General features: G+C 35.7%; 1 protein-coding gene across 14 annotated transcripts in view; it reads left to right on the top strand.

The window, feature by feature from the left end:
* mpp7a (MAGUK p55 scaffold protein 7a) overlaps positions 1 to 26,771 on the top strand; it is a 207,739-nt gene that overhangs the window by 36,780 nt on the left and 144,188 nt on the right. For 13 of the 14 annotated variants that reach the window (XR_012387476.1, XR_012387475.1, XR_011017326.2 and 10 more), the window contains exons 2-3: positions 8,730 to 8,883; positions 21,388 to 21,506. Coding sequence is in view for 6 of the 14 variants with exons in the window: in XM_073917350.1 (XP_073773451.1) it covers positions 8,847 to 8,883; positions 21,388 to 21,506 (156 nt within the window). In the remaining 8 variants the exon portion in view is untranslated. 14 annotated transcript variants of the gene reach the window in all.

Here is a 26,771-nt window from a genome sequence, read left to right as displayed (position 1 = left end):
TTGCGAGTGCGAGTTTGTTATTTCCAATTGAAGCACATGGCTTGCGCACATATATTCGGAGTGTATATTGTGCACGCTCACATTTTTCAGTTGAAAACCACGAGTTATGCGACAAGAACTGATCGATCAGCTTCATGATTTGTATTGACTATACACGTTTCGGTAGACTAATTACCTCAGACAAACACAGAACACCCAAACACTGCAGTGCTTTTTCATACTATGGATGTCACTAGTTACAAGTATCCAGTTTTCATCATGTCTTTTGTGTTCAACAATTCTTTATATATATATTTTGGGCGGACTCTTTAAGTCTTTTTAAGTATGTTAAGCTGCTGTGATCAACCCATTGTAATGTTTCTCAATGAATATTAAATTACTGAAAGAGCTGCAGTTTATTTTGTATTTTATAGGTACATTTTAAAAGTTTTAAAAGTAACTTAAATGTAATGTAACTAGTAATCTGATTATTTTTTACATTATTAGTAATGTAATCAGGTTACAATTTTCCAGGATTTGTCAGTAATTTGTAATCTATTACTTTTTTTTAAAGTAACTTACCCAACACTGATGGTAACTATACAGATAATACGTTGTGCAGCGTGTTTCTATTGGCCTTAGATTTGAAGTTATCAAAGTGGAGAATCAAAATATAAACATAGCTTCACTTTTAATCATTTGCTAACTCCCTCCAAGTGTGTTTGCTTTAAGAATGAGTTCAGATGGTGTACATTTTCCTCGCATGTCTGTCAGTCCACAGAATGAATGGAGTGAGCAGTGATGTGTGGTGGGGTGGCAGAGTGCCTATGGAAGCTGTCCTCTAAACGGAGCCCTAAATAAATCATTCATCTCCTAATGACTCCACACAGCCTCTGAGGGCCCATAGAGAAGCTCACATACAATACACACCCAATCTCTCATTGAAGGAATGGGCCTGTTGTTCTCACACAAATGCTGCCAGTCATCACCATAATGACCCATACAATGCTCCAAACCTCAGATACACCTTTGATGGCACATTCTCACACACATACACGCACACACACACTCACAAACGTTTGTTTTTGTGAATCGAGGCAACATTCCATAAGTCGCCATTAATTTTTTACTTTACAAACTGTTTTCTATCGCATTTTCACTTTCTGAAAACAAAAAAATAGAGATGTTTAAAAAATATCATACATGGGTTATTTATACACTTGTGTCCTGATATCACACACATATATATGCATGCGCGCACACACACACACACACACACACACACACACACACACACACACACACACACACACACACACACACACACAGTTCAGTAAAAATGAACTTTGAGCTAACTGGAACTATTGAACCATTTCTCCATTCGACTTTGCATAACCTTTTAATGTTTGTTTATTGAATAACTGAAGTGCTGTGGTTTGGAAAAAAACATGATTTTAAACATACTCCCTGTATCAAGGTTTTGACTTTTTACGTGACATTCCAAGGTTTTGTGTTGATGATAATTCCTTACTAACGTCTCTTCAACTGTCTTGCATATTTGTGTGTTTGAGTGGATGGTGAGCAAGTGTAGCTTTATGTTGCATCTCCACCTGCTGGTTACAACGTGCAGAAATGTATCTTTCTATTACAGGACTTAAACATTAAACAAACGTATGCTTTGTTTTATAAAATAATATAATTTAGAATAATTGATGATTTAATATTATACTATTTTGAATGTATTTGTTTACAGCATCTATTCAATTTAATTACAACAATAATACAAGTATTTTAAAGTATTAAAAAGCTTCTCTTTTGTTAAAAACACATTTGTGACTTTTTTATTAAAACCTAGGACACACTGAAAAAATGATGTCTGCAAAGTTGTTGCAAACTATTTATTTGGGTTGAATTTACAAATTAACAAATTAAATGTTGTAATGTTCAACTTAATGTGTTTGTTTAAATTTAGCCCAAATAAATAGTTCACAACCACTTAACTATAATAACTTATTTTTTCAGTGCAGTTTTTGGCACATGAGGCATTTTCAAATGCATGTTATAGGTGAGGCAGTTCATTCCATTGTTGCGATCTCTTATAAATCAGAGACTAAGCCGACGAAGATGATTGAATGTTATAGGTAACTGTGAACAGAAATGATTGAAAACCATGATTTGCTTACGTGGAGAAATTTATTTTCTTGTCGGCTTAGTCCCTTTATTACAAGGCTTGAACCAGCGACCTTCTTGCTGTGAAGCGACAACACTACCTGCTGCGCCATTGCGTCGTCCCACGTGGATAAATTGTGGATGTTACATATAAATTACATTAAACTACCGGCCAGAAGTTTGGGGTCGTTTTTTTTTTTTTTTTTTTTTTTTTTTCATGCTTTTTTAAAAAAGAATTCTGTTAATCAAGGTTGCATTATTAAATGTAAAAAAAAAAAAAAACCATTGTTCAATTGTTAATTACATATTAAATATTTATTTATTTCTTATTGTATGTAGTTTCGAATAAAATAATTAATCCAGTCATTATTGCATTTATTGATATTATCATTACTAATATTATTAATAATAATAATAAAAATAATAATAATAATAGCAACATCAATAATTAATATTAGAGTGATTTCTGAAGGATCAAAAAAATTATATGGTATATTTATTATATGGAATATTTATTCCAGGATTTAAATCACTGGAATAAATAATTAAATTAAATTATAAACCACTTTTGAACAGTTATTTTATAGTGCAATAATTTTACAATTTGTACTGTTTTTAATGAAATAAATGCAGCCTTGGTGAGCAGAATAAGCTTATTTTAAAACATCTAAAAATCCTACTCATCCCAAACTTTTGATCGGTATTGTAGACTGTCACATGTTCTCCAATGTACATTTTTACTCTGTGTAGCATTTGGTGAGTTTTAATTTTAGGCCTTTACTTGCCTCCGTAGCAAATGTATTTGCATTTTAATGCGAGTTTCTTTAAAATGTCTTTTAATATACATTAAATTTATTTTCTATCAAAAGTCATTTGCTGTTTGCTCAAACCTTTTTTTAATATGAGCTGAAATTAAATAATTTTTAATAAAAATAAAAAAAACATATTCATTTTTTGTTCAATCCACTTTATTAGTTTTCTAGAAATTCACCTTAATTCCTTCATGTTGTCTCAACACTAATCAATTGTGTGGATTACAGCATTTTTTTAATTGACTTTCGCTGCTTGTTTAAACTACTTACTTAAAATGAGTTGAAACCACACAATTGTTTTGGGGACTTTTATGTTTAATCCACTTAAATTTGTAAAAGTGGTTAAGTCAACCTAATTTGCGATGGGACAACATGAAGGAATTGTATGGAACCCAAAATTTTTTTGTGTCCTTTTCCCTCATTTTTAATGTCTGTTTGTGTCTGTTTGTTTTTATCCTATCGTCCTGCGTGAACTGGTAAATCTTGTTTCACCGGTTTATGGGTGTGGTTTTGTGAATATATGTGCAGGTGATACGTTGTGAATTGTAAGTGCACCGTGTGGAAACTGTAAATGAGAAATCACATTTTTACACCCATCCAAGCTGAAATGTTTTGTTGTTGTTGCTGTTAAAGCTCTTTCTACTGTCCCATAGCTTTGTGTAATTGTAAGTAAACCAGCCTAAAAGAGTATAAACACTCTGGCCAGTTGGTGTTTTCAGAACTTTTTGATATGTGCCAATAAAAAAAGTGCTTTTAGCCTGAATAATGGTGCTTCCAACCAGGGGTGCTCTAGTTAACTTCCATTGAGCCTGACACAACTGCAGATAAGCTCAAAGCCAACTGACTTCACTTTATTATGCTTTTAGCAGACACACAGTCATAGAGTCAGTCAGCCATATAGTTTGTTTCTGGCATGTGGCAATTTATTGTTTTCCCAAAGTTTTTTTGTATGAAGTCAGGGGAGCGTTTTGTAGTTTTCCATATAAAACAGGTATGTGTGTTTTATGGTTGAAGCCCTACCAGGCCTTCATGACCTTCATGGCAGCAGATTTGCTGGATGCGTTGAAGCTTAAAATAACACTATTTTCTTTCTTTTTTATGTGTTTCTATTGGTGTGTGTTCTTATTAATGTCACCTATACATCCCACAAAGTTCTGTAGATACAGTCATATACTGTGTAGGTCTGGTCAAGTGATAGATTAGCAATACAAATGTAAGCATTGAGTCAGCATGGCTGAATTTAGCCCATACCTGCTCTTATTATACTACAGACAATGCACAAGTCTCTCCAGCAGTCATAATTCATTTTACCAATACACCAAATCTTAGGCCTTTTAAAGTACCTCTAATATGCTGCAGTTCTCATGATGAATTAATCTATAACTTCTGTATTGGTGCACCTGCAGATTCAATAATTTGTTGCCATGTTAATTAATTACGATATTCTCTATGAAGCAGTGAAGCTTCATACTATATTAGAGCATGATTAAATGATCTCTAATTACTCCATTTTTAAAAAATAAAACGCACATGTCTGCACATTTATCTTGTGGTCTGTGTGACTTAAAACTGCAGCGCTTTAGTCAACCTTTTCTATTTTGAGTCAGCATTGCAGCAATAAATAGCTCACTTTCCTTTTTTTATCATGTACAGAATAAATTAAAGGATTTTTCTAAATTCAGTACAAGCACAGTCAACATCATTTGTGTTAGAAAAATAAATTCACTTGTCATTGTTTATTTTTGTTTTATTTATTAGAATTTCATTTTTTCCTGTAGATTCGATTTTTAAAAGTATTTATCGCCCCCCGACCAAACAAAAGAAAGTCTCTGGGAAACATTCTCTCACACACACACACACACACACACACACACACACACACACACACACACACACACACACACACACACACTACGGACAATTTAGCCTACCCAATTCACCTGTACTGCATGTCTTTGGACTGTGGGGGAAACCGGAGCACCCGGAGGAAACCCACGCAAATGCAGGGAGAACATGCAAACTCCGCACAGAAACGCCAACTGAGCCAAGATTCGAACCAGCGACCTTCTTGCTGTGAGGTGACAGCACTACCTACTGCGCCACTGCATTGCCCAGTATTGTTTAATTTCTACATAAATCTGTATAATGTCAAGATTTAAAGGATTTTTTGTCAACTTGTATTGTGACTTTTTATTTTGGTAATTATTCAAAATGACACCCTTTTAGTAGGGTTTTAATATGAGTTTATGATGTCTCTTCTGTCAGTTTAGTTTGGTGGATGACAAAAATTTATTCCTATTTACTTTTTGGAACTGTGTCGTCATGATAGTGTAATTTTAGTTGGAAATATTTTTGAAATTGGTAAACTTGGTAAAAAAAGTTCCTTTTTTAATTAAAAATGTGTCTTAATTCAACACCTGGTTCTGTTTGCCCTGCATCCGTCAATGAAATCTTACTTTTAATTGTGCATATGATTTCAAAAGTGTCGCTGGTTTGTTCATTCTTCCAGAGGCAGCACGATATATTAGTCAAAATCTTTTACTGACTGGAAGACTACATTTTTTTTCTTCTTCACTGAATGAAGTTTACAGACACATAAACACACTCGTACATGCTGAAATAGCATAGTGTGTGTGCTCTTAAAACAGCATGTGCACACCAATGACACGCCATGCGTTTAATAACAACACGACTGCCATGAGTCAGTTACAGGACTAGAGGCGGACACAGAGACCGACAGAAGAATTAGAAAAGAGAAAAGAGAGGAAATGGACAGCAGGATAGAATTACTAATGACAGAACAAAATACATCAATCTGACCACGTGTGTGTGTGTGTGTGTGTGTGTGTGTGTGTGTGTGTGTGTGTGTGTGTGTCAGGGTGCCTGTCGGTTCTTAAAGTCTTAAATTTCAAAAACAAAAGCCTTAAAGTTAATATTAAAATAAATAATGTGTTGTAGCTCTAAAATCATTTTAAACTGCTGTTAAATTTCCCATGTCCATGTAAAGCTATCCAATTGGGCAGAGAACCACCCAATAGGGTATATATGCACAGTTGGGTTTCTTCCCATACCAATAAACTTCCAGTAAACGGTAATGTGACTTTTTTTTTTTTTTTTTTTTTAAGGATACGAACCATGTACGTGTAAAGTCGAGTTCAGACTGCATATTTTTTCTAAAAGTTCTGTCGGTGCCTCTTCTGTCAGCACAGAAAAATGAATTGGCGACACTGGATGACTTTAAAATAGGAAGAATCGCCAACAACTTTGTCCCAACTACATCTCACAACCAAACAAACGCGAGAAGTAACATGGAAACAATGCAAGGTCACATAGTATGTCTTTTGTTATTAACTACATAATGAAAAAAGAAGGCTTTAGCTTTCGAAAATGTACTTATTTTGCTTACCTGGCTATTTCTCCTCAACTTTTTTTTCACTTTTCGACCCGGATGTGATATTGTTTAAATGACTCAGAACAGACATGGTGCTCCTGTCAAATTTACACTAGTTTTTCCTCCATTTCAAATAAACTGAAAATGAGCATTTTTAACTTCTCCCCCAACCCCCCGCTGGCCTGAAGATACCCATGCTAGTGGATTTTGCTCTCTCATTGGTTGTAGGTGATTGCCGATGTTGTTTTCAATCAGAAAACATTTCACACGGCATGATTTGAATGACAGACAGGTCCACATATTTAGCATGTCAAATATCTCATGGGTGTCGGCGACTAATCGGCGATTCTCTCATATCGCATTTTTGAAAGTTCACATTGCATGATTGTCACTCACGTGAACGAGCACCGATATGCCTGTGATTTCAGGCATTTGTCGCTGATTTCTCAAAACCTGTTGGTGAATCAAAATTGGGGCTAAAACCATGCCGTCTGAACTTGGCATAAGCAGAAAAAATCGCATGGATTCTGATTTTTTCATATCATATTCAGGGCTTTTTCTTGCAGTATATGAAAATGTATCCAGTATGAATTGGATCTGTGTTCTCATGTAAGCAGGTAGTTTGGATTTTCACCTGTCTGATTACTTTTCTTCCATAATTTATAGTAAAACAACCTGTCAAAAAGAATAAAAAAAAAAAAGTTAACCCTGCGAACAGATTAAATATAGGAATGAAGAAATCTTTTATTATCAGCTGTCAGTCAGCGGCCACTTTTTTACCTAGTCATTGCATCTTTGCTGTCTCCAGTGTAAATGCAGTCAATTGGATAAAAGTCATGTTAAAAAGATGATGTAAGTGGGTTGTCAAAAAAATCAGATATAGTCACATAATCGGATTTAACCATCAAGATCTGCAGTGTAAATGCAGTCTTGGTTGTTCAAGTGTAAAACAAGATAAAAACCTATTTATGCAGCATGATCAGCAGGCTAGCGAAGAAACTCTATTGAAAATACTGGAGTAAAATAAATGTTCATAAAACATGCTGTGGGAAAATGTCATTTAATGGAATGCTGCTTATACAAAATGAGACCAACCTTAAATCGAATATCAATCAGGCAGTGAAGATCATTGATTTTTAAAGAAAACAGACCTTAAACGTGCCAATTTTATAACTGCATGCAGTTCACCAGTGCTTCACTCAGGTTACTGCAAAATTGAAAGTCCTTCTGCATACTTCTGCATCCATTTTAATAAAACTTTAAACAAAGGTTTTATGTATTTAAACCATATTGTTATATAGAGTAAGTATTTTTCCATTTACATCTGAACGATTATTCATGCTGCTGTTTCTGTGGAATGCGGTGTGCATGATAAAATTTGTTAAAAGTTCTCCACGTATTTAGTTTGAGGATACTAACCTGGACATGGACTGTTGTGCATACATTTGTCCATTTTTTAATTTTATTTTAAAGAAAGCGCATGTTGGAAAAAAAGGTGTATACAACTAGCGTTTTCTTGTTTTGAGACTGTTTAAAATATGTTGCTAAGAAACAAAACAAATAAAAAATTTTTTAGCTTGGTGAAAAATCTTTTTCCTTAAATTCTTTAGTGTTTAGCCCAGTGTGAGTCTGAAACCTGCAGAAACTCTGGTGTGTGTATAAATATGTATATATTTATATATATATATACACACTACACACGCACAATACATGCAAGTAATAATTTTGATAAGAGTTTTTAATTTTTCTTCGTAAATGGAATTTTCTCTGAAGATTCACATAATGGCTGCAGCTTGTATGTTGTTGTTGGCTGAAATGGCACCACTAGATGGCAGCAGTGTTCTTTAGTATTATCAGATAGCAGCATATGATTGAATCTCCAGCATACCTTTCATTGCAATCATCTCTCTCTCTTTTCTGTCTCTCTCTCTCTCTTCCTTTGGATTCTTGCTCCACAAACCTGATACTGTGTGATCTATATAGAGCAAGTATGGTTGCCCCCACCTTCCTCTTTCCATCTCTCAGTTTTTCATTTGTTCTTTCAGGCCACCGGTTACAGGTCTTTGGGGTGACATAAAGGTTTCAGGTGCTTTCGGTGCCGCGGCACGGATCCGGGCAGGCACAAGGCCCTGGATGGAATAAAACATAAATTGGAATTGATTCGGGGAACATTCAGGCCTAATGCATCTCTGTCTCTTTCATTCTGTTTCCTCATTTCTTTTTCTGTTCCTTTGCCTTGCATCTTCCTCCGTTTGAACTCCTCATTAGATATTACAAAGTGAGCTCTGTTTGAAGGGCTTGTCCTGTTTGAATCTGTGTATGTGTGCTCGAATAAGAACTTTTTTTTAATGAATGCATTTATTTTTTTTTTTTTGTAGATTTGCCAATGACATAACCAAGGGTTTACAGACTCTTCCTGGGGTCGAGTCGTCCATCCCCAACATTGCTGGGTTGTTACACGTGTGAAGTTTAGAGGAAGCAGATCTTCTGTCATCATGCCGGCCCTCTCCTCCAGATCCGGCAGTGAGATGGGTAACTGATTTAAAACGTTTTAAAAAGTTTTTTGAACACCTTCTTTATAAAACCGTTAGGTCTATTGCCTATATGTGTACTGTATATGACCTAATGCAAAGTTTGAGGTTAGTAAACTATCAAGTTTAATTGTTTTTTACTTTTTGTAAAATGCATTTATAAAACAGTTTTATTATTATAATTTGCCCCTTTGCACCTTTAGGTAAATTTTTTCCATAGAATGTTTAAAATGCACATCTTTTAATGCAAAATAAAATTAATAATAATAGTAATTATAATAATTAATAAATAAATAAATAAATAAATAAATAAATAAATAAATAAATAAATAAATAAATAAATAAATAAATAAATAAAAAAATACCTTAATGCAAACAACTTCAATTTTGCAAAACAAATAAATAAAAAAAATAAATGAATAGATTTGACACTTATTTACATTTAGACTAATTTATTCTAGGCCCAAATTAGCATCTTAATGGCAGAAATTGCCACTTTGCAACCCATTGAAATGGAAATATTTAATCCAATTTAATTAATTAATTCATTAATTAACTTTCCTTCGGTTTAGTCCTTTTATTAATCAGGGGTCACCACAGCGGAATGAACCGCCAACATATTTAACAACATATTACATTTCCCAGTACTGAGAAACACTTATACACTCACATTCTCTCTCTCTCTCACACACACACACACACACACACACACACACACACACACACACACACACACACATTTTATTCATTTATACAGACGCACAGTTTATTCAATCGACCTATAGCGCAAGTCTTTGGACTGTGAGGGAACCCAGAGCACTTGGAGGAAACCCACACCAACACGGGGAGAACATGCAAATTCCACACAGAAATGACAACCGACCCAGCCGAGACTTGAACCAGCGACCTTGCTTTTAGGCGACAGTGCTAACCATTTAGCCACTGTGTCACCCTATTATTTCCCGATGTCTATTATTATTATTATTAGTTAATAGGGGTTCTGTCTGTTGGAAAGGCTTCAGAATTAAAATGACTTAACTATTCATTTTTGGTTATTGTGGCCTGTGGAAAAGGTTTGCACGTTATTGGGAAAAATCTGATATTGCGATATTTTGTTCTGTTGCGATATGAATACAATTTCACCAGGTGATTTAAATAGCTCTATTAGGAAAGATTTCAATTATTTAATTTGACTGGGGTGATTTAAGTCTTTTTCTATGAAGTGGATCTGCATAAAATATAACAAATAATAAAAGTTAAATAAATAGTCCTTTATGGTCTTAACAATAATCAAATGCAAAAAAATTAACGATCTAACTTAAAATAACAAGATCATCATTGTATAATTAATTTTATACAATAATACAAAAATTCCTGTGTTTTCTTTTTTTGTGTGTTTAATATATAATCTAATACTGTGATGTGGCTATTGCAGATACACACATTGCAATATTGGTGCACTATTGTGGATACACACATTGCAATATCAGTGCTCAGATGATATATTGTTTAGTCCTATTATGGATCATATACTCATTATTATTATTATTATTACTATTATTATTATTAATATCATTATTATTTGTTTATTCATTTGTTTTGCTTCTTCTGAGCCTTGCTATTCAATTTAATTATATAATATCTATGATTAAGTGGATTATAGTTGTGTTTGTATGTACTGTATATTTGTTCATATTCTTTTTTCACTGTGACCCCCCCCAACAACCCCCCCCCCCCCCCACACACACACACAAATGAAGCATTAAAATGAATGCAGTTTCTAATAATTTACTTTAAAAACTAAGTTTAGCATTGAGTATTGATTAAATTCTGTTAATTGAAATAAAGCGTTCAAGTCAGGAAAGAATTGAATTAGCATAGTTACGGAAAATCTGTGTTCATGAAATTGGCCAAAGAAAAATTAATATGATGTTTTAGAACAGTTTTTTTTTCTTTTACTTGCACATTTTGTCCTTCGTAGACCTCTGAGTGACTTTTCTTCTGTTTGGACATTTTAATTAATTCCTGTGATGACAAAGCTGAGTTTTCAGCAGCCATTACTCCAGTCTTCAGTGTCACATAATACATCTGAAGTTATCGTAAAGGATGATCCACGCTGCACTGACAGAAGCAGGCCACCAATCATCAAATGAAATGGGTCACTTGTCAGACATTTCAAAATCCAAAAACGTTGGCAAAGTCAGAGCCTGCAACCAATTGCAGAAAAGAAAACCCAGAGCAATGGCTACAGATGCAAATTTACAGCATCCATTCTAAAGAAAAGTATTGCTTTCTTTAAAACCCAGGCTGTTTTAGAGAAAGTGTTTTTCTTTATCTTTCTGCTCAATTCAGCGTGTCTCTTTCTCATTTCCCCTCCTGTCCACATCCCTCACTCTTGCTCTCATTTCCTTTATAAAAAAGGGATTACGAAGTGAATGTAATCTATTAGAAAGTAATGCCTATAGTGGGATATAAAAATCTGATGGACGACTGTAAGGTTGCTGGGAGACATGTGGTATGGTTGGGTTACGTCTGCTGTACGCGTTCCTGTCTTGCCCAACAGGTTTTTAATGAACACTTTGAAAGCCCAGTAAGCCACTTTGGATCTGATATATTGCAACTATTTCATTCCTCATGTCAAGGGCTTGTGTGCCCTAAACATTTTGCCATCACTTTTGGCTGTTATGCTGTTGTTGGACACCTCAAATAAACCACATGCACACACGGACACTAAATGTCCTGTTCATAACTCAGGAAATTGTGATTTAATCACCAAAGCCTACTATAAAGTTGATCAAGAATGATCGCCATTAAATTATTCGCTTGTTTCTGGCTCCTCTAAGTCTTTTCACCCCCCTTATGTTTCTCTCTGACTGAAACTCTCCATCACATAGTGTCTGTTCTGTACCTCATTCATCTGTGTGGATGTAAAGGCTGTTCTTTTACTCCATCATATGTATCCTGTTGTTCGTGTGGGTGTTTTGCTTCCTGGTGGCATTTGATTTCACTCCCCTTGGGTGTCCTTGGGCTGACAGAGCCTTCCACCCACTACCTGTAAAATGTGTATGTGTGTGTGTGAGAGAGAGTGGGTCTGGTGTTGATGTCATATGATAAATTACTGTAATTCCTCTTGCATCAACTGCAAACTCAATCATCTTGTGCACTTCAGCTTGTTCACACACATAGATTACCGAAAATACACTATTAAGAAGCCTATTCTTTTCTTTATTTTTTCCCTTTTATTTTCTTGATTTGAGGTAGTGAGGAGAAAAAAATAAATAATTATTTAAATTTTAAATGAAAATAAATTAATAAAAAATAATTATTTAATCATCGAAATTAAAAGTTACCATCTGATCTTGTCTTATTTTCTAATTAGTCCCAATTAGTTTGTTTGTTTGTTTATGTTTGTTGTTCATTGAATTGTTTCGTTTCATTTGTTTGTATGTTTATTAATTTGTTTGGTTTTGTTTGTTGTTTCGTTCATTTGTTTCTTTTTTTATTTGTTTCTTTGTTGCTTTATTCATTTGTTTTTTGTTCATTTGTTTTTTTGTTTGTTTGTTCATTCATTCAGTTGTTTTTGTTTGTTTGTTTGTTCGTTCGTTCGTTCGTTCATTCATTCATTCATTCATTTGTTGGTTTTTGTTTGTTCATTCATTTGTTTGTTTTTTCATTCATTCATTCATTCATTTGTTGGTTTTTGTTTGTTCATTCATTCGTTTGTTCATTGATTTGTTTGTTTTTACATTCATTCATTCATTTGTTGGTTTTTGTTTGTTCATTCATTCGTTTGTTTGTTGATTTGTTTGTTTTTACATTCATTCATTCACTTGTTGGTTTTTGTTTGTTCGTTCGTTTGTTTGTTCATTCATTCATTTGTTTGTATGTTCATTTGTTTTTGTTATTTGTTCATTCATTCATTTGTTTGTTCATTAGTTTGTTTGTTTATTCATTTGTTTGTTGTTCTTTTATTCATTTGTTTGTTAATTCGTTTGTTTGTTTGTTTGTTTGTTTGTTTATTTTTTCATTTGTTTGTTCATTCCTTTGTTTGTTCATTAGTTTGGTTTTGTTAATTTATCCAGTCATTTGTTTGTTTTGTTTGTTCATTCATTCATTTTCTTTTTGGTTTAGCCCCTTTATTAATCTGGGGTCACCACAGCGGAATGAACCGCCAACTTATCCAGCATGTGTTTTACGCAGCGGATTCCTTTCCAGTTGCACCCATACACTTCCATTCACACTCGTACACTATAGACAATTAGTTTTGTTTGTTCATTCAGCCGTTTGTTTGTTTGTTCGTTTATTTGTTCATTAATGCAATAGTTTGTTTCATTCATTCGTTTGTTTTGTTTTTGATCTATCGTTTGTTTTGTTTGTTTGTTTATTGATTCGTTTGTTCATTTTTTAATTGATTCGTTTGTTTTTTCATTGATTTATTTGTTAGTTTATTAATTCGTAAGTTAAATAATTATTTAATTTGTTTATTCGTTTATTTAAATTTTTTATTTGTTTGTTATTTGTTTGTTAATTCATTCAAATTATGGTTTATTTAATATTTAATGGTTTAACCATTCATTTAATGGCTTTATTTCCCTTTATATTATTATATTTTGTCTTTATAATTTTACAAAGATATACTGTAAATAGTTTTTATATTTAATTCAATTGTTAGTTCATTCATTCATTTAGTCATTAGTTATTGAATTTATTAATTCAGTAGTTAATTCAATCTTTTGTTAATTAATTCAAATTATGGTAACATTATTATTCAGTATATAATGTTTTAATCATTTATTTAATGACTTACAGTATATTTTGTCTTAGTTTTACAATAAATAATCTTTATATTTCACAAATGTTTTTTCTTAATCTTTTCAAGCTTCTTAATAATATCATTGTTATGATATTAGGTTTCAGAAACATGAGTGATTGTTCTCTTTTAGTTTGTCTCCAGTAAAAGGAAAGATCATTGTTTTGAGAGCTGCTCTTCCACCTGCCTTCCACACAGTCTGTTAGCCTGATCACTCTGAATGTGCCCTTTGATTGGAGCATCGTAGCCCCCTACTATCTTTTTATGAGCCGTATGAAGTTTTACAGTGTTATTCTGGGCCTGTCTGCTCATCCAATTACGATAACTCTCCCCAAGGCGTCACTAAAAAGATAAGAGCACCAGTTAGCCCGAGAGAGAGACAAAAGGGGACACATGGGAAACTGTTAGGACAGAAGTTCTTTAGCAGATAAGCTTCCTCTAATGAAGACGAATGCCTGCGAGTTTGACAGGTTTTATGCATCAAACTATCTCTGCAGGTTTTCTACTCCAAACGCCAATTGTTTTTTGATTAGCGTGTATGCGAATCCGCTTACTTCCATCAGTGCTGCTCCGAAACAAGTGTATGGTGTAATGATGCCATTGTCCGTAACGAGATCCACATTGAGCTCCATATTGTTTATCGCTCAGGTGCTGAGTCTCTCTTATGGCTTCAGCAGAGCACCGGCTGAATATGGCTGCAATGAGGGATATGACAGGAATGGTCATATTAAATTTCTTCTCGGCTAACAGTAAATTTTTCCGTTCTGATGTCAAGAATGTCGAGCATCTGGGAGCAGAGGACAGAACCAATGAGAGAGAGAGAGAGAGGAACCTTAGTAGCGGCAGCAGCAAGCGCTTTGGGAGCACTTTATCGATTTCCAGCCATTTATCCTCCTCTTTTCCATCTCTTTCTCTCTCTTTCTACTGCCACAGGGATGCAGAACTGTAACACAAGGATTTGTTGCCACTGGAATAGCTCCCTGTTTCCAATTACATCAGAATGAAAATTTCCACTTCATTTTACCAAATGCAAGAGAAAAGAGAACGGGGAAAAGTGGAGGGAGAGGGAATTTCATCTATTTGTGTTTTATGTCCCCCTTTTCAGAGGATCAAGATATCTGTCGCTGTCTACAAGCAGAACGCAAATGGTTCTTCTGAATATTCAGTGCATTTGTTGGAATGTAGAAAGTCTTTTACATGATACATAAAACATTTAGGTGCCTTTAGTGTAATGGCTGCAGTTTCAAAGGAGAAAAGATCTTTTAAGTTTCCTTTTCTCTCTCTCTCTCAGATGTGACTGATCTCTGATATTGACATTATGTGTGTACTGTCACATGGAATCAGAGTGTGATTGGACCAGATCTTTTCTACAGGTGTTCAGATGGCTGCTTCAGGATCTCATTCCCTCCTGTTGTTTCTAATCGCAGTAAAATAACAGATTCTAGGCTCCAGAGATGCTCATGTTGAGGGATGGTTACTGTTGAGGGGACTTGGCTACTGTGCAGTTAGATCAGAATAAGAAAAGCTCGCTTTTGGTGATTTTTTTTTTTTATTTATTTTTTCTCTCATGTGTGTCCACATGTTGACATGCACTTCATGACTCCAGAAAGGGGGTGGGGGGGTGGGGGGGTATATAACTCCAATAACTCTAACACTATTAGAGTATTAGAGAATTTATGCTAATAGAGTATTAGCATATGAACACTTAAAACCAAATGACAATTTTTTTTGCCAAAACATACAGTAATGTTCAATAGTGTGGAGTCAGATGGAATATTTAATGAATACAGTGTGTGTGTGTGTGTGTGTGTGTGTGTGTGTCTGTGTGTGTGTGTGTGTGTCTAGATTAATCTAGATTAATCTCTATGTAATCTTGGTATTAATCTAGATTAAAATGGCTCATTTGAATTTTGCTAAAGGCATTCAGAAAAAATGTGCTACCTAAATAAGAAGTCCTTGAGAATGGGTTTCTCAAGCCAGGTGGCGCATTAGAACAGGGGCTCGTCTCCTGTTTCCAAATTTCATCACAAACTGCTTAAGAAACTGTTTTACTGTGATAATTGCTGATGAAAATAAATTTTATTCAATAATGAACTTGTGTTTACTAACTGTTTGTTCAGTTAAACATGAATTTAGAATTTTAGGCCTAAATAAAGATCCAAACAGTGATTTTTGATCACCCTAATCTGACTGAAGTCATAACTGAACTAAACAGAAAGGGAATTAAGGCGTGGAGTATGCATATATTAGTGCCATTATTGAAGTAAACACCGCAATCAAACTATTACCGTCATGTAGGACTTTTTGCCATATTTTCCGACAAGATCCACACATGCGGCTGCCAGTAAATACCTGAGTTTGTCATGTGGGCATGAATGAAATGTTCATGAGTTCAAGTGAAACTGCTGAAATGCAGTTAAAGTCACCCAAAATTACAAAAGAAACTCTTACATGAAAGCACTTCACGTAAACACCTTACTTATATTATTGTCTATTAAGGCAAAGAACTAGATTACATGTCCATGCATGTAAACAGAGTCAGTAGTGTCTTCGAAGTAAGTGAAAGATCCAGAGGGGCATCCTGCTGATTTGATTCAGAAGGACCCCTTTTTTTTTTTTTTTTTGTCAGACGGCTCACCGTTCAGGTAAAAGATATCAAGGTGAAAGTCATCATAGCTTGCTCAGAATAGACGCAGCTCCCAACATAACTTTGAGAATAGATTAACAGCGATATTTCTTTTATCGCGCAAAAAAAGTCTTCTATTAATAATAATTTTTATAAAGTAATATTAATATAATAATAATAATTTTTCAGACACATGGACATATTGGATAATTAGGTAAAGCAAAGCCACACCACATGCAACTTGATCTTCCAATGTTAAATGAATTTAATTTAGTGTGCAACATTTTTACAAAAAAATGTTTGTTTTTATGCGGGAATATAACTGATATGCTGCAACGGCCCTCTTAAATACAAGATCAATGTAGCGAATTTTGACACTCTCGCCGCCGGAGCTGAAGGCAGACAGCGTTGTTGCCAGGGCAACCTTTGACGCTCTCACCGCCTTTGGTGTGAACACACAGTAAGTCTGTCAAATCTCTGCTGCGCAGTTGCATTTGCAAGCATTTAAATTGCAAAATGGACCATGAGTTATAGTGCTTTGACAAAAAGCAATTAGTAAAGCATGAGATGTATTGTAAATGTGCAGTATTGATGTACCAGACTAGACACCATTTAGTGTGTGGCTTTGTGTGTGTGTAATTGGAGTAGATGGTCCAGAACATGCTAGTAGATCTGGGCAAGAGTTCTGATGTGGTGTTGTGGTTTAGGAGGGTGGAGCTGAGAACACGGCGATGAAACCCTGCAGTGAACACAAACTGCCAAAAGAGCATATCGGCCGTTAAGGCACACAAATACACCAAAAACAGATCAAAGATAGTCACTAGAACTAAGACTGTTTTGTGGCCGGCTAGTTCTCTCTCTATTTCTCTCTACTGTAATTTGTCAGCTCAGGAGGGCCTCTCTTTCTCCCTGCGGATGTAGTTTTTCTGTTTTAGGAGGTAAATCAAAGAGAAAATGAATGGAAGTCCGCAAAGTGCAGCTGTGTTTTCATTTTTCCATTCACTCACTGTTTTTCTCACAGACAGGCATGAACCATGTTCTTCACCTGAAATACTGACCCCTGAGGTGGTCCCGTTCATGAGCGTGTATTCGCTTGACATATATATTCCCTCTCAGAATTCGAAACAGAGAAGTCAAATCCAGTTTTCATTTCCTGCTGCACAGTTCACCGAGATGAGTGTGTGCTTGAATCTTTTTGCACTCTTGACTCTTGAAGCCATCCAAACAAGACATTCAAAGAAAGCAGTTTTACTGTTCCTTTCAGAATGCGGCCTGTTGTAAATCTATCTGGTCCTGGTTTCTGCCAGTTTGTCCTCTTTTTGGCTAGTTTGAGGCCAACAGGAGCCAGACGTGGAGCCAACGGAGCATATTTCCCATGCGCACGGCCTCTTTTGTGGCATATGTTTGTGTGTTTGCTTGTGCTATCCTTGTTTCTTTTTGTGAGCTCCCAAGAATATCCATGTTGTTCCAGAAAACCATGATGTCTGTGTGCATGTGAACGTAAGCGTTTTTGCGTGTTTGGTTGGATTCAGACAGTTTGGGTGACCTTGCTGCCTTCCTAACAGCCTGTGTAATTAAAGCTGCTCTCAGTGGCCTTTGCTGCTGACCCATAAATGCTGTGAATTTGAGAAGCAGGACCTTCCACTCTCCGCTCCGCCCTGTTGTACACTAGCGCCACCATTGATGTCTGAGGAACGCTGTTATTTTCTGGAGGCCGCTGGGAAGTGTAGGCGTGTGAAAAGGAAACACTGCTTGGCACAGCTTTCTTTCACATCCCGTCCGGTATATTTGGCCTGGCAGCCAATAATGGTCAGTTTACGTGGATCCTTTTATAGGACATAAGGTTGGATGTTTACTGTTAAACTCAGACTGGGTCCAGATGGTCAGCGGTTGGCAGAACAGTGTTCGGCACTGTCTGACTAAAAGTAGTGCCACTGTAACTTAACATTTGTGAGTAGCGTGACAACAGCTCAGCTGTTTGCAAAACACTCTCGCATTTACAGTAACAAGCTGCTTTATCCAATAGGTGGTTTAGTGACACAATGATTTGTCTGTTTTCAAAAGGATCACGTTTTATAGATAAACATTTACTGAAGCTTAAGCGGACTATGAAAATTACTGTGCTAAAGGTTTATTATGAAATATGAAGAATATTTTGATAAGTTAAAATGACAATTAAAAAAAGGCCAAATGTCTAACCAGGTTATGCTTCAGATTAGTCAGTATCACAAAAGTTTTTGTTCAGACAGAATAGAGTAATAAATGATTCTGTTTGATCATTTCATGATACCGTTTTTGATCATTTCATCACCAGTTTATCTTTTATTAGGTGTATTTTATTTTTTTTTTACTTTGATCCTTACATTATTATATAATATTTTTATAATTGTCAATGGTAATATGGTAAAACAGTAATCCCAAATCCTTTAAGCATTAAAATCCATCAGATAACACAATTTGCTTTAACAATGCTATTTACTTCACAAAAGTTGATGATCTTGGGACCCTCTGTGGCATCTATGATAACCCTGGTAGACTAAAAGCTCAATACTAACATTTTTTTTAGACCAGTGATAAAAAAAAATCACTTGTAAAGAAAACACGATTTATCTTCACACTTGTTTATTTAACTTCACACCCCTCTTTATAAAAATATTACTTAATTTGCCTGCCATATTATTGATTTTTTTTATTTACAATTTTTAAATTAATTAATTAAATTCCTATTGTTTATGTCTTGATTGTAGTTTACCTTGAGAACTAATTTTTAAAAGACTGTTTCGTTATTTTGCACTTTTTTTAAATGCATGTTGTTAAAAATGAACATTCCATCTACTTCATGTTGTAAAAAAAAAAAAAAAAAAACTAAAAAAAAAAAAAAAACAAACAAAAAAGAAAACTGTTAAAGGCACCTATTTGACCTCTTTTCCAAAATTTAAGATAAGTCTTTTGTGTTTCCTGGACGTTTCTTTAAAGTTTCAGTTCAAAATACCCATCAGGGTTTTTATTAATACCTTTTTAAATTTGGTAAGTTTTAGCTGTTTGTACATCGTAGCTGTTTTTGTTGCCTGTGCCTTTAATGCAAATGAGCTGGTTCTCCCCACCCACCATTCCCACATGCGTGTCAGAGCCACAGAGATCTATTAGTATTTCTCTGATGAGTGTAAGAGTAAAACTTTCAAAGATCCATTTTTTTTTTTTTTTTTTTTAACTCTTTTACTCTTTGCCATTCTTAAACCGTTAAGTGTACAGCTGTGCAGAGCTGGTGCAGTAAGGAAACTAAGTAGGTTTACTAAAGTAAGTTACTGGCTAAAAGTGACTGACAGATAGCAAATGCAGAACCTCAAAACACTCATCTGCTTTGTTTAGATTTTAGTAACTATAACTTTGACTTTTTATTCAGTTTATCTCATTTGTAAGCTGTAAGCTATGACATCAACTTACTTTTTACTACAAAGACGCCGTTTTCGCACGTAATTAACATAGTAAACAGTGTAAACAACAGGTCACAAACAAATAACCATTCTTAATACAACACTTGTGTCGGTGGACTAAATGTGTTCTATGGGATGTTGTTCTGAGGACTCTTACCTTTTAAAAATTAACCATGATGAACAGCAATGAATGTGCGTGTGTGTGTTGTTATTACGATGATATATACTCCATATCTAATAACGGTGTTCTGTACAACTTACACATCTTTAGCAAATACATTCTTTAGATGCTTGCCACAACTAGCTACAAGGGCTGCTTGAGGGTTGTAACTTTAGACTGATGTATAGTTTGTCAAGATCACTTGTGTTCATATTTTTTTGTAATCTATTCATAAACTGACATGTGCAAAAACAGCGCCCCAGTGCGTCCACATCCTGACGCTGGCCAAGAGGTTTTGAATATACACTGCTGTATGGGCTTCCGATATGTTATTGTACAAATATAAACCTGATTTAATGTCCTCAAACCGGGATTGAAGCATCTTCTTTTATTAATGTACTGACACTATGATGTGATGATGAATTAAATCGATTTTACTGTATTTATTACAAACATGCGCTGTTTTAAAAACATTTAATACTTGTAAAACTCATTCTTGATCTCATTTGATGATTGATGATCACAGAGAGCTGAACAGATCTTGTAATCCCAGTTGCTTTGCACTTTGTTTCTATGGAGACATGTTAATATGCGGCTGTCAATCAATTCAGTGGGTGGGGTAAACAGCAGTCCTACATCATGTTACAGTGGGCCTCAAAATGGGAGGGATTAGGATCTCATTTTAATGTCAGGAAATTAAAATAAAGAGACTTATTGTGTTTCTATTACTCCAGTATGACAGTGGAGACACTATACCTACACGCAGTTCTGTCCAAACAGCTTACAACAGATGATTTTCATTATAGGTGCCCTTTAAATAATGCTATATTTTTTTTTGTCTGTAGTCATGTCACAACAGCATATTTTTAAAATATATATAAAAAGATGTACAAAAAGAAAAATATAAAAAAAATATATACAAAAAGATGGATGAATTAATTCAAAATATTAAAATTTGATCTTGCATCTTCATAATCTGACTTCCTTTGCTGTATTTGTTTTTGTGTAAGCACATTAGAGATATTCTAAAGAGATTGGTGGTGTATTTATGCTTGTTCAAACATCACAGGCATGCTAATGAAACTTTAGGGATTTGATTCACAGCTCCAGTTGTGATTCCTAGAAAAACAGGAAGTTGCCAGACAAACGGAGGAAGTGAGGTGCACCATGGGAGAGAACCGGTTTTTTTTTTTTTTTTTTTAGCCTTCAGTTTGACCCACTGAGTGGGATAAAATTAAACCATAATGTTTTTGTTGGTGGTGGTTTATTTATTTTCCAATGCTATACTAATGTCACACAATATTATACACTTCCACTGGAGAATAATCTTTATAACCCTTCTGACGTGCTTGAAGTGACTGTTAATGCAGATTTTCTGGCTTTTGTTTATATCTGTCTATATTTTCTCTCTGGGTATTGGCTGCGTGTATGTGTGTGTCTGGGTGTGTAATGTACTTCCTGTATTTCCTCTTCAGGTCTGTATGAGCTGTTGTCTGTACTGCCGTCTCAGCTGCAGCCTCATGTTGAGAGCCCAGATGACCGTTCCTTTCTACACGCTATGTTCGGGGAGAGGAGTCTACATTCATTGGTCAAGGTGAGTGTGTCTGTGTGTCTGTGTGTAATAATCGTCATAAACTATTCTACAAGATGCTTGGTCACACTTAATCACTAAATGTCTCAATGCGTCATGCAAATTAATTTTGAAGAATAGTTTTGTTGTTGAACATCTGTGATCTAATCATCTGTAAAATTGGTAAAATCAGCATTTTTTGTGTTGATTGTGAACTGTTTCAGACAGTGCTGCACAGGAACTGTGTCATGTTGCATGGCAAATGCTAGTTTTAATCGTAAATAAATTGAGTGTGTTGTCTTATTTACTTTCACGTTATGGTTTGGCCCACACGAAATCTGCGCGCTCAGAAATCCGTTGACTTTCCGCAGAATTCTGCAGATTTTTAGCCTATCATTAATTCTGTTCATTTACTTGATTAAATGTGTCTAAATCTATATTTATTCCGTTTTAAAATTAATTACAGCAATATTATTCACTAATATGAAAATGTTCATCTGATTTATGTACAGTGCAGTTTCTACAGTAATATTTTCTGTCTTTTAGTAGATATATTATATGAGAGACTTGCTTTTTTTTACCAAATAGAGTGAATCTAATTGTATTTTATTTTAAACAACAAATTGAATTTTTTTTTAAGTTAAAAAGATATTATTTTTTCATTTGATATATTAAGGTTTTAGTTATGATACTCCCAAAATAATTCTGCAGAAATTTGCAGATTTTTAGCAAAATTCTCCGCAGAAATAACTCCGTCTGGCCCTAGTTATGGTTAATCATAACAACATGCATACGAGAATAATGTAAGAACATTTTTCATGCGCATTTTGTCAGCAAAACTGGTTCTTGTAATGCTGTTGGTCTTGGTGGATCAATGAAAGCAGTCAATTTCTGTTTATTCAGCAACTGCTCTGGTGATTTCCTTGGTGTCAGAGCACCCTCTGGCTTTCAGAGAATTTCTACTAATCACCCCATGCTTCCCTGACCAGATATACATGACGATCGGAACTTTGCTCCATTGTGTTTGTAATTTTATTTATTTATTTATTTATTTATTTATTTATTTATTTATTTATTTATTTATTTATTTCAATTGTCCAGCCCTACAATGGACTAAAAAATTGTTTTTTTGTCCATACATTTTTTACTTGCAGGCATGAAAATATCAGTGGTAAAATGCATCTCCAAAAAACACTAAAAACAGTTTAATATGCTTGCCACATTTCTCCCGAAGTTTTTTTCTTCACATCATTGAATCTGTTAATCTTGCGTTGCATCTTGACACTGTAGTCTGGGTAGAAAGAGGTTCAATTTTCATTTAGTGACAGCTCACCTTTGTCTTTTGCCAGTTTAAGAACCTTATTCTTTTCTCTGTAATTTAGAAATTTAGCGTTGATGGGTCTGGTCCTGTCGGAAAACCTTTTGACGCGGTCGGCTCTATCCAGAGTAATCGGAATAGTGACGTTTATTTTCCCTAACAGTTGCGGGCTTTAAAAAAAACACATTGCGGATTAAAAATGACCTTATTCAGGTTGAATCACACTCAATGAGAAAGTGTGCTGTAAGGGAACAGACAGTCAGATCTCACTCATCATCATTATCTCTTTTTTTTCACAGCAGATGAGTCAGTGCACTGTTGTAGTAACTGAATAACTCAGGATATTGGTTTATTTTGAGTCAGATGGGGTATCCGTTATGTTAGTACTTCCTGAAACTGTTTCACGACAACTATGTTCAATTTAATGTACTGGTTTGATCGGTTCACTTAGACCAGGGGTCACCAATCCTGGTCCTGGAGGGCTGGTGTCCCTGCAGGGTTTAGCTCCATCTTGCCTCAATACTCCTGCCTGCATGTTTCAAGTATACTTAGTAAGACCTTGATTAGCTTGTTCAGATGTGTTTGATTAGGGTTGGAGCTAAAATCTGCAGGACACCGGCCCTCCAGCAACAAGTTTGGTGACAACTGACATAGACAATCAGGTTAAAACAAACGATTCATTTGTGAATCGCCCATCATCACTACAGACAGAATGGCAGGCCGGAGACGTAACATTTTTGAAAATGGATTCTTGTTTTTTTTTTTAACTCATCGAAGAAAAGAAGTGGATTGTCCTTAAATGTAGATTATGTGTAAGTAAAACTCTTGACAACTGCAAGAAACATGGCATCGAAAAAATAACAAACAAAACAGGATGCAAAGCACTACACCCGCACCCCACCTTCAGCTAAACAACAAATGATTGACATCAGTTCACGTTCTCCAGGTAAAGCAGTTAATTAGGTTAAACTAAAAAAAAGTTATTGCTTTTATTGTTTAGGAGATGCAGCCCGTCTAATGTTACTGTAGAAGCGACTACGTTTTGTAATATGGTAAGATTTTTTCTCTTTTGGGAAACGATTTACACACGTGTTAAGGCCATGTTTATAATCTTCATATGTGATCCCCTGATCTGGTTCTCGAGATCATCAGTTTTTTTCTTTTAGGCAGGAGGTTCTCAAATTGTCCTCGTTAGCACCAATCCTGCCGTGCATAGAGGTGAAAGTGATAGTTCAATTTTGGACAGACCTTTGGATCTCGGTTGTTTTCTTTTTTATGTGAGAGGCAAGTTCATCATTAGAATCAGAATTCTGGGAGTTTTCCGGGAGACAGAACAAAACAGGAGATGGGTCTGAAATACGGGAGACTCCCGGGAAAAATGGGAGTGTTGGCAGGTATGGTGTACACTACATTTGAAGCATAGTAAACTGAGCTGGTCTGTGCTCCAGTCTGCCCAAAGAGTTGGTGTGACAGGCAGGACAGCAGACCGCAGTCAGAGCCAAACACCTCTGCTCTCTTCTCTCCATGCAATTAAAGCAGGCTTTCACACATGTCCTACTGCACTCTGTTCCTCTGCCAAGGTGCCACTCAAGAGAGCCTTACAGGAAATCTGACACAACCTGCAATTTCCACCTAGGTTAAGTACGTCTGTGTTTGAGTGTACCTCCGTAACCATATTTTTTTGGGGACAAGTTTTTAAAATCTAAAAATGAATTGACAGTGGTTAAATTTCCCAAAACCTCTTTAAGGGGAGTTTTTTTGTTTATTTTACAAGCCTCTATTTTAGTAGGATTTCTTTCTTTTCCAATTGCACTTGCAATGTTTTTGATGCCACAGGTTGAGTTTTGAAATTATTATTATTTTTTTTTTCATTTCATACAGCACGAAAACCATAGCTCATAACCTTAACCCAGCTGGGAGGTCAGCTGCTAATGCCTGTGGTTTTCACCTCTGTGCTTCTCTGTATTTGTTATTACAAAAGGAAACCAGATTCAGCACACACTCCTATATTCGGCTCTACTGGGGGAACACGGCACGCACCTGTGGGATGCTGGGGAAAGGTGAACTTCTAAGAGGAGTCAGAAGTTTAGGCCTGCCATAGCATTAGCTTAGTGGGACTTGAACATTTTTTAATCTGAGTTCTCAGATTTGATGTCGATAGTAAAACTGAAATTCCTGTTTTTTTCCTCCATTAGGTGCCCATTTTGGTCTTGTTGCATGTAAATCTACTACAGAAAAAGCAGTTCTTGACCTGGAAAAAAATTAACTGCTTAAACAGAGTCCATTAATGTCTGTAGCAAGAGACCAGGATAATCTCTTCATCATTAGACTGGTTTATAAAAGATCATTTCACTGGAGTAAATTCAGTTTTGCCATTATTGGATTTAATTACTTCTTTAAAGACTTTGAAAATAAAACTGTTTTACTTTATAGTAACACAAACTGAAAATATTGGCTTGACCAATTTAGAAAATGGATACCTGAGCTTTTTTAGGTGGAGGATAGGAATAAAAGACCTTGCTGATTACTTTTATTTTTTTTATTTTTTATTTTCAGTTCATGAACTTTGCAAGACCTGTCCTAAAGTCATTTCCACTTTCATTATATTAAAGCTTTCAATATATTGTCAGGCAGTTCAAATCTCACACTTATCTACTTATCAGTTAATAGACTGAAACCGTCTGCCCTTCTGTTGAATGCGAGACGTTGACAATGTATTTGTTGGAGTCCAAGGCGCTGGCAGTTATGGCTATACATTTTCCTACTTAACACACGAGCCACCATATTAATGTTTGTGAAGTCTCTTAAAGAGCCCATATTATACATGAAATAGGGTCATATCCTGGTTGTAAGGGTCTCCAACAACAGTCTAATATGCATGCAAGGTCAAAAAACACTTTCATGGTCTTATAATCTGCATTTATTTTTACCTAATTATCCCAGCGACTCCTGTATGAATCGTCCAGTGATTCATTTGTTCCCAAACCCCTCCTTAGCGCGGAGCTAATCTGCGCTGATTGGACCAATGACAGTCTGTCGCGATTGGTCGACTGCCTTCAGTCAGAGAGGGAAATGGCCAATAGCTAATCAGCAATTTAAAAAGTAATCACAGTTCATACACGCTCGATAGTGCAGACGTGGATTTTAGCTGCCACACTATGGCGAGTGGATAGTGCCACGGATAACCGAACGAAGGAGACAGTCGTGTACTGGCCATACCACACACACACAAAAACACACACACACCTCCGGATGACAACGCTTCCGCCCGCACCCGCCAGGTTTTAGCCTGAGAACCCGCTCCGTTTTCTGCCCGCCGCGCCCGGTCCCGCTAGAGCGGAGAACACAACCAAAAATCACCCAGTATACAGTCCAGACAGCCAAGCTGTCGTTCGTTCGTTCGCTCGCTCTCTCTCTCATACGCGCGCGTGCGCACTAACACACACACACAAGCACCACGCAGACTCTCTCTTTCTAATTCGCATAGCAATATCCGTGATATTGCTAGACAGCCCGCTCCCGTCCCAAATTAAACCCGTTACCGACCGCTCCCGCGATTTATTCGGAAATTTATTCCCGCGGCTGTCCCCGCGCCAGATTTCTGCGGCGCGGGAATAAATTTCCGAATAAATCGCGGGAGCAGAACTCTAGCACGGAGCTCCATAAACAAACAGCACGCGTCGCGTTTTTAACGTGACTTTGCACGCGATAAGATAATATATCCAGTCAACCTGATACAGTACACGCGGTTACAAGTAACAAATCACAACTAAATACATTTGCAAGCTAGAGTCAACGAGGCAACAACTTTAACCGCACGTACTTACACTTGAGAAATGGAAGAAACCCATCCTGATGTCCATCAGTAAGTTACTGATCCTTCCTTTAACAAACGCAGATGAAGTATTCTTTGTAGCATGTAGCTTCCAGAAGTTTCCAGTAGTTTCCAACTGCTTGGCTATAATGCTGAG

Source organism: Danio rerio, chromosome 12, assembly GCF_049306965.1.
Source record: "Danio rerio strain Tuebingen ecotype United States chromosome 12, GRCz12tu, whole genome shotgun sequence".
NCBI classification, from domain to species: domain Eukaryota; kingdom Metazoa; phylum Chordata; class Actinopteri; order Cypriniformes; family Danionidae; genus Danio; species Danio rerio.
This window is presented reverse-complemented; position numbering and strand designations above follow the sequence as displayed.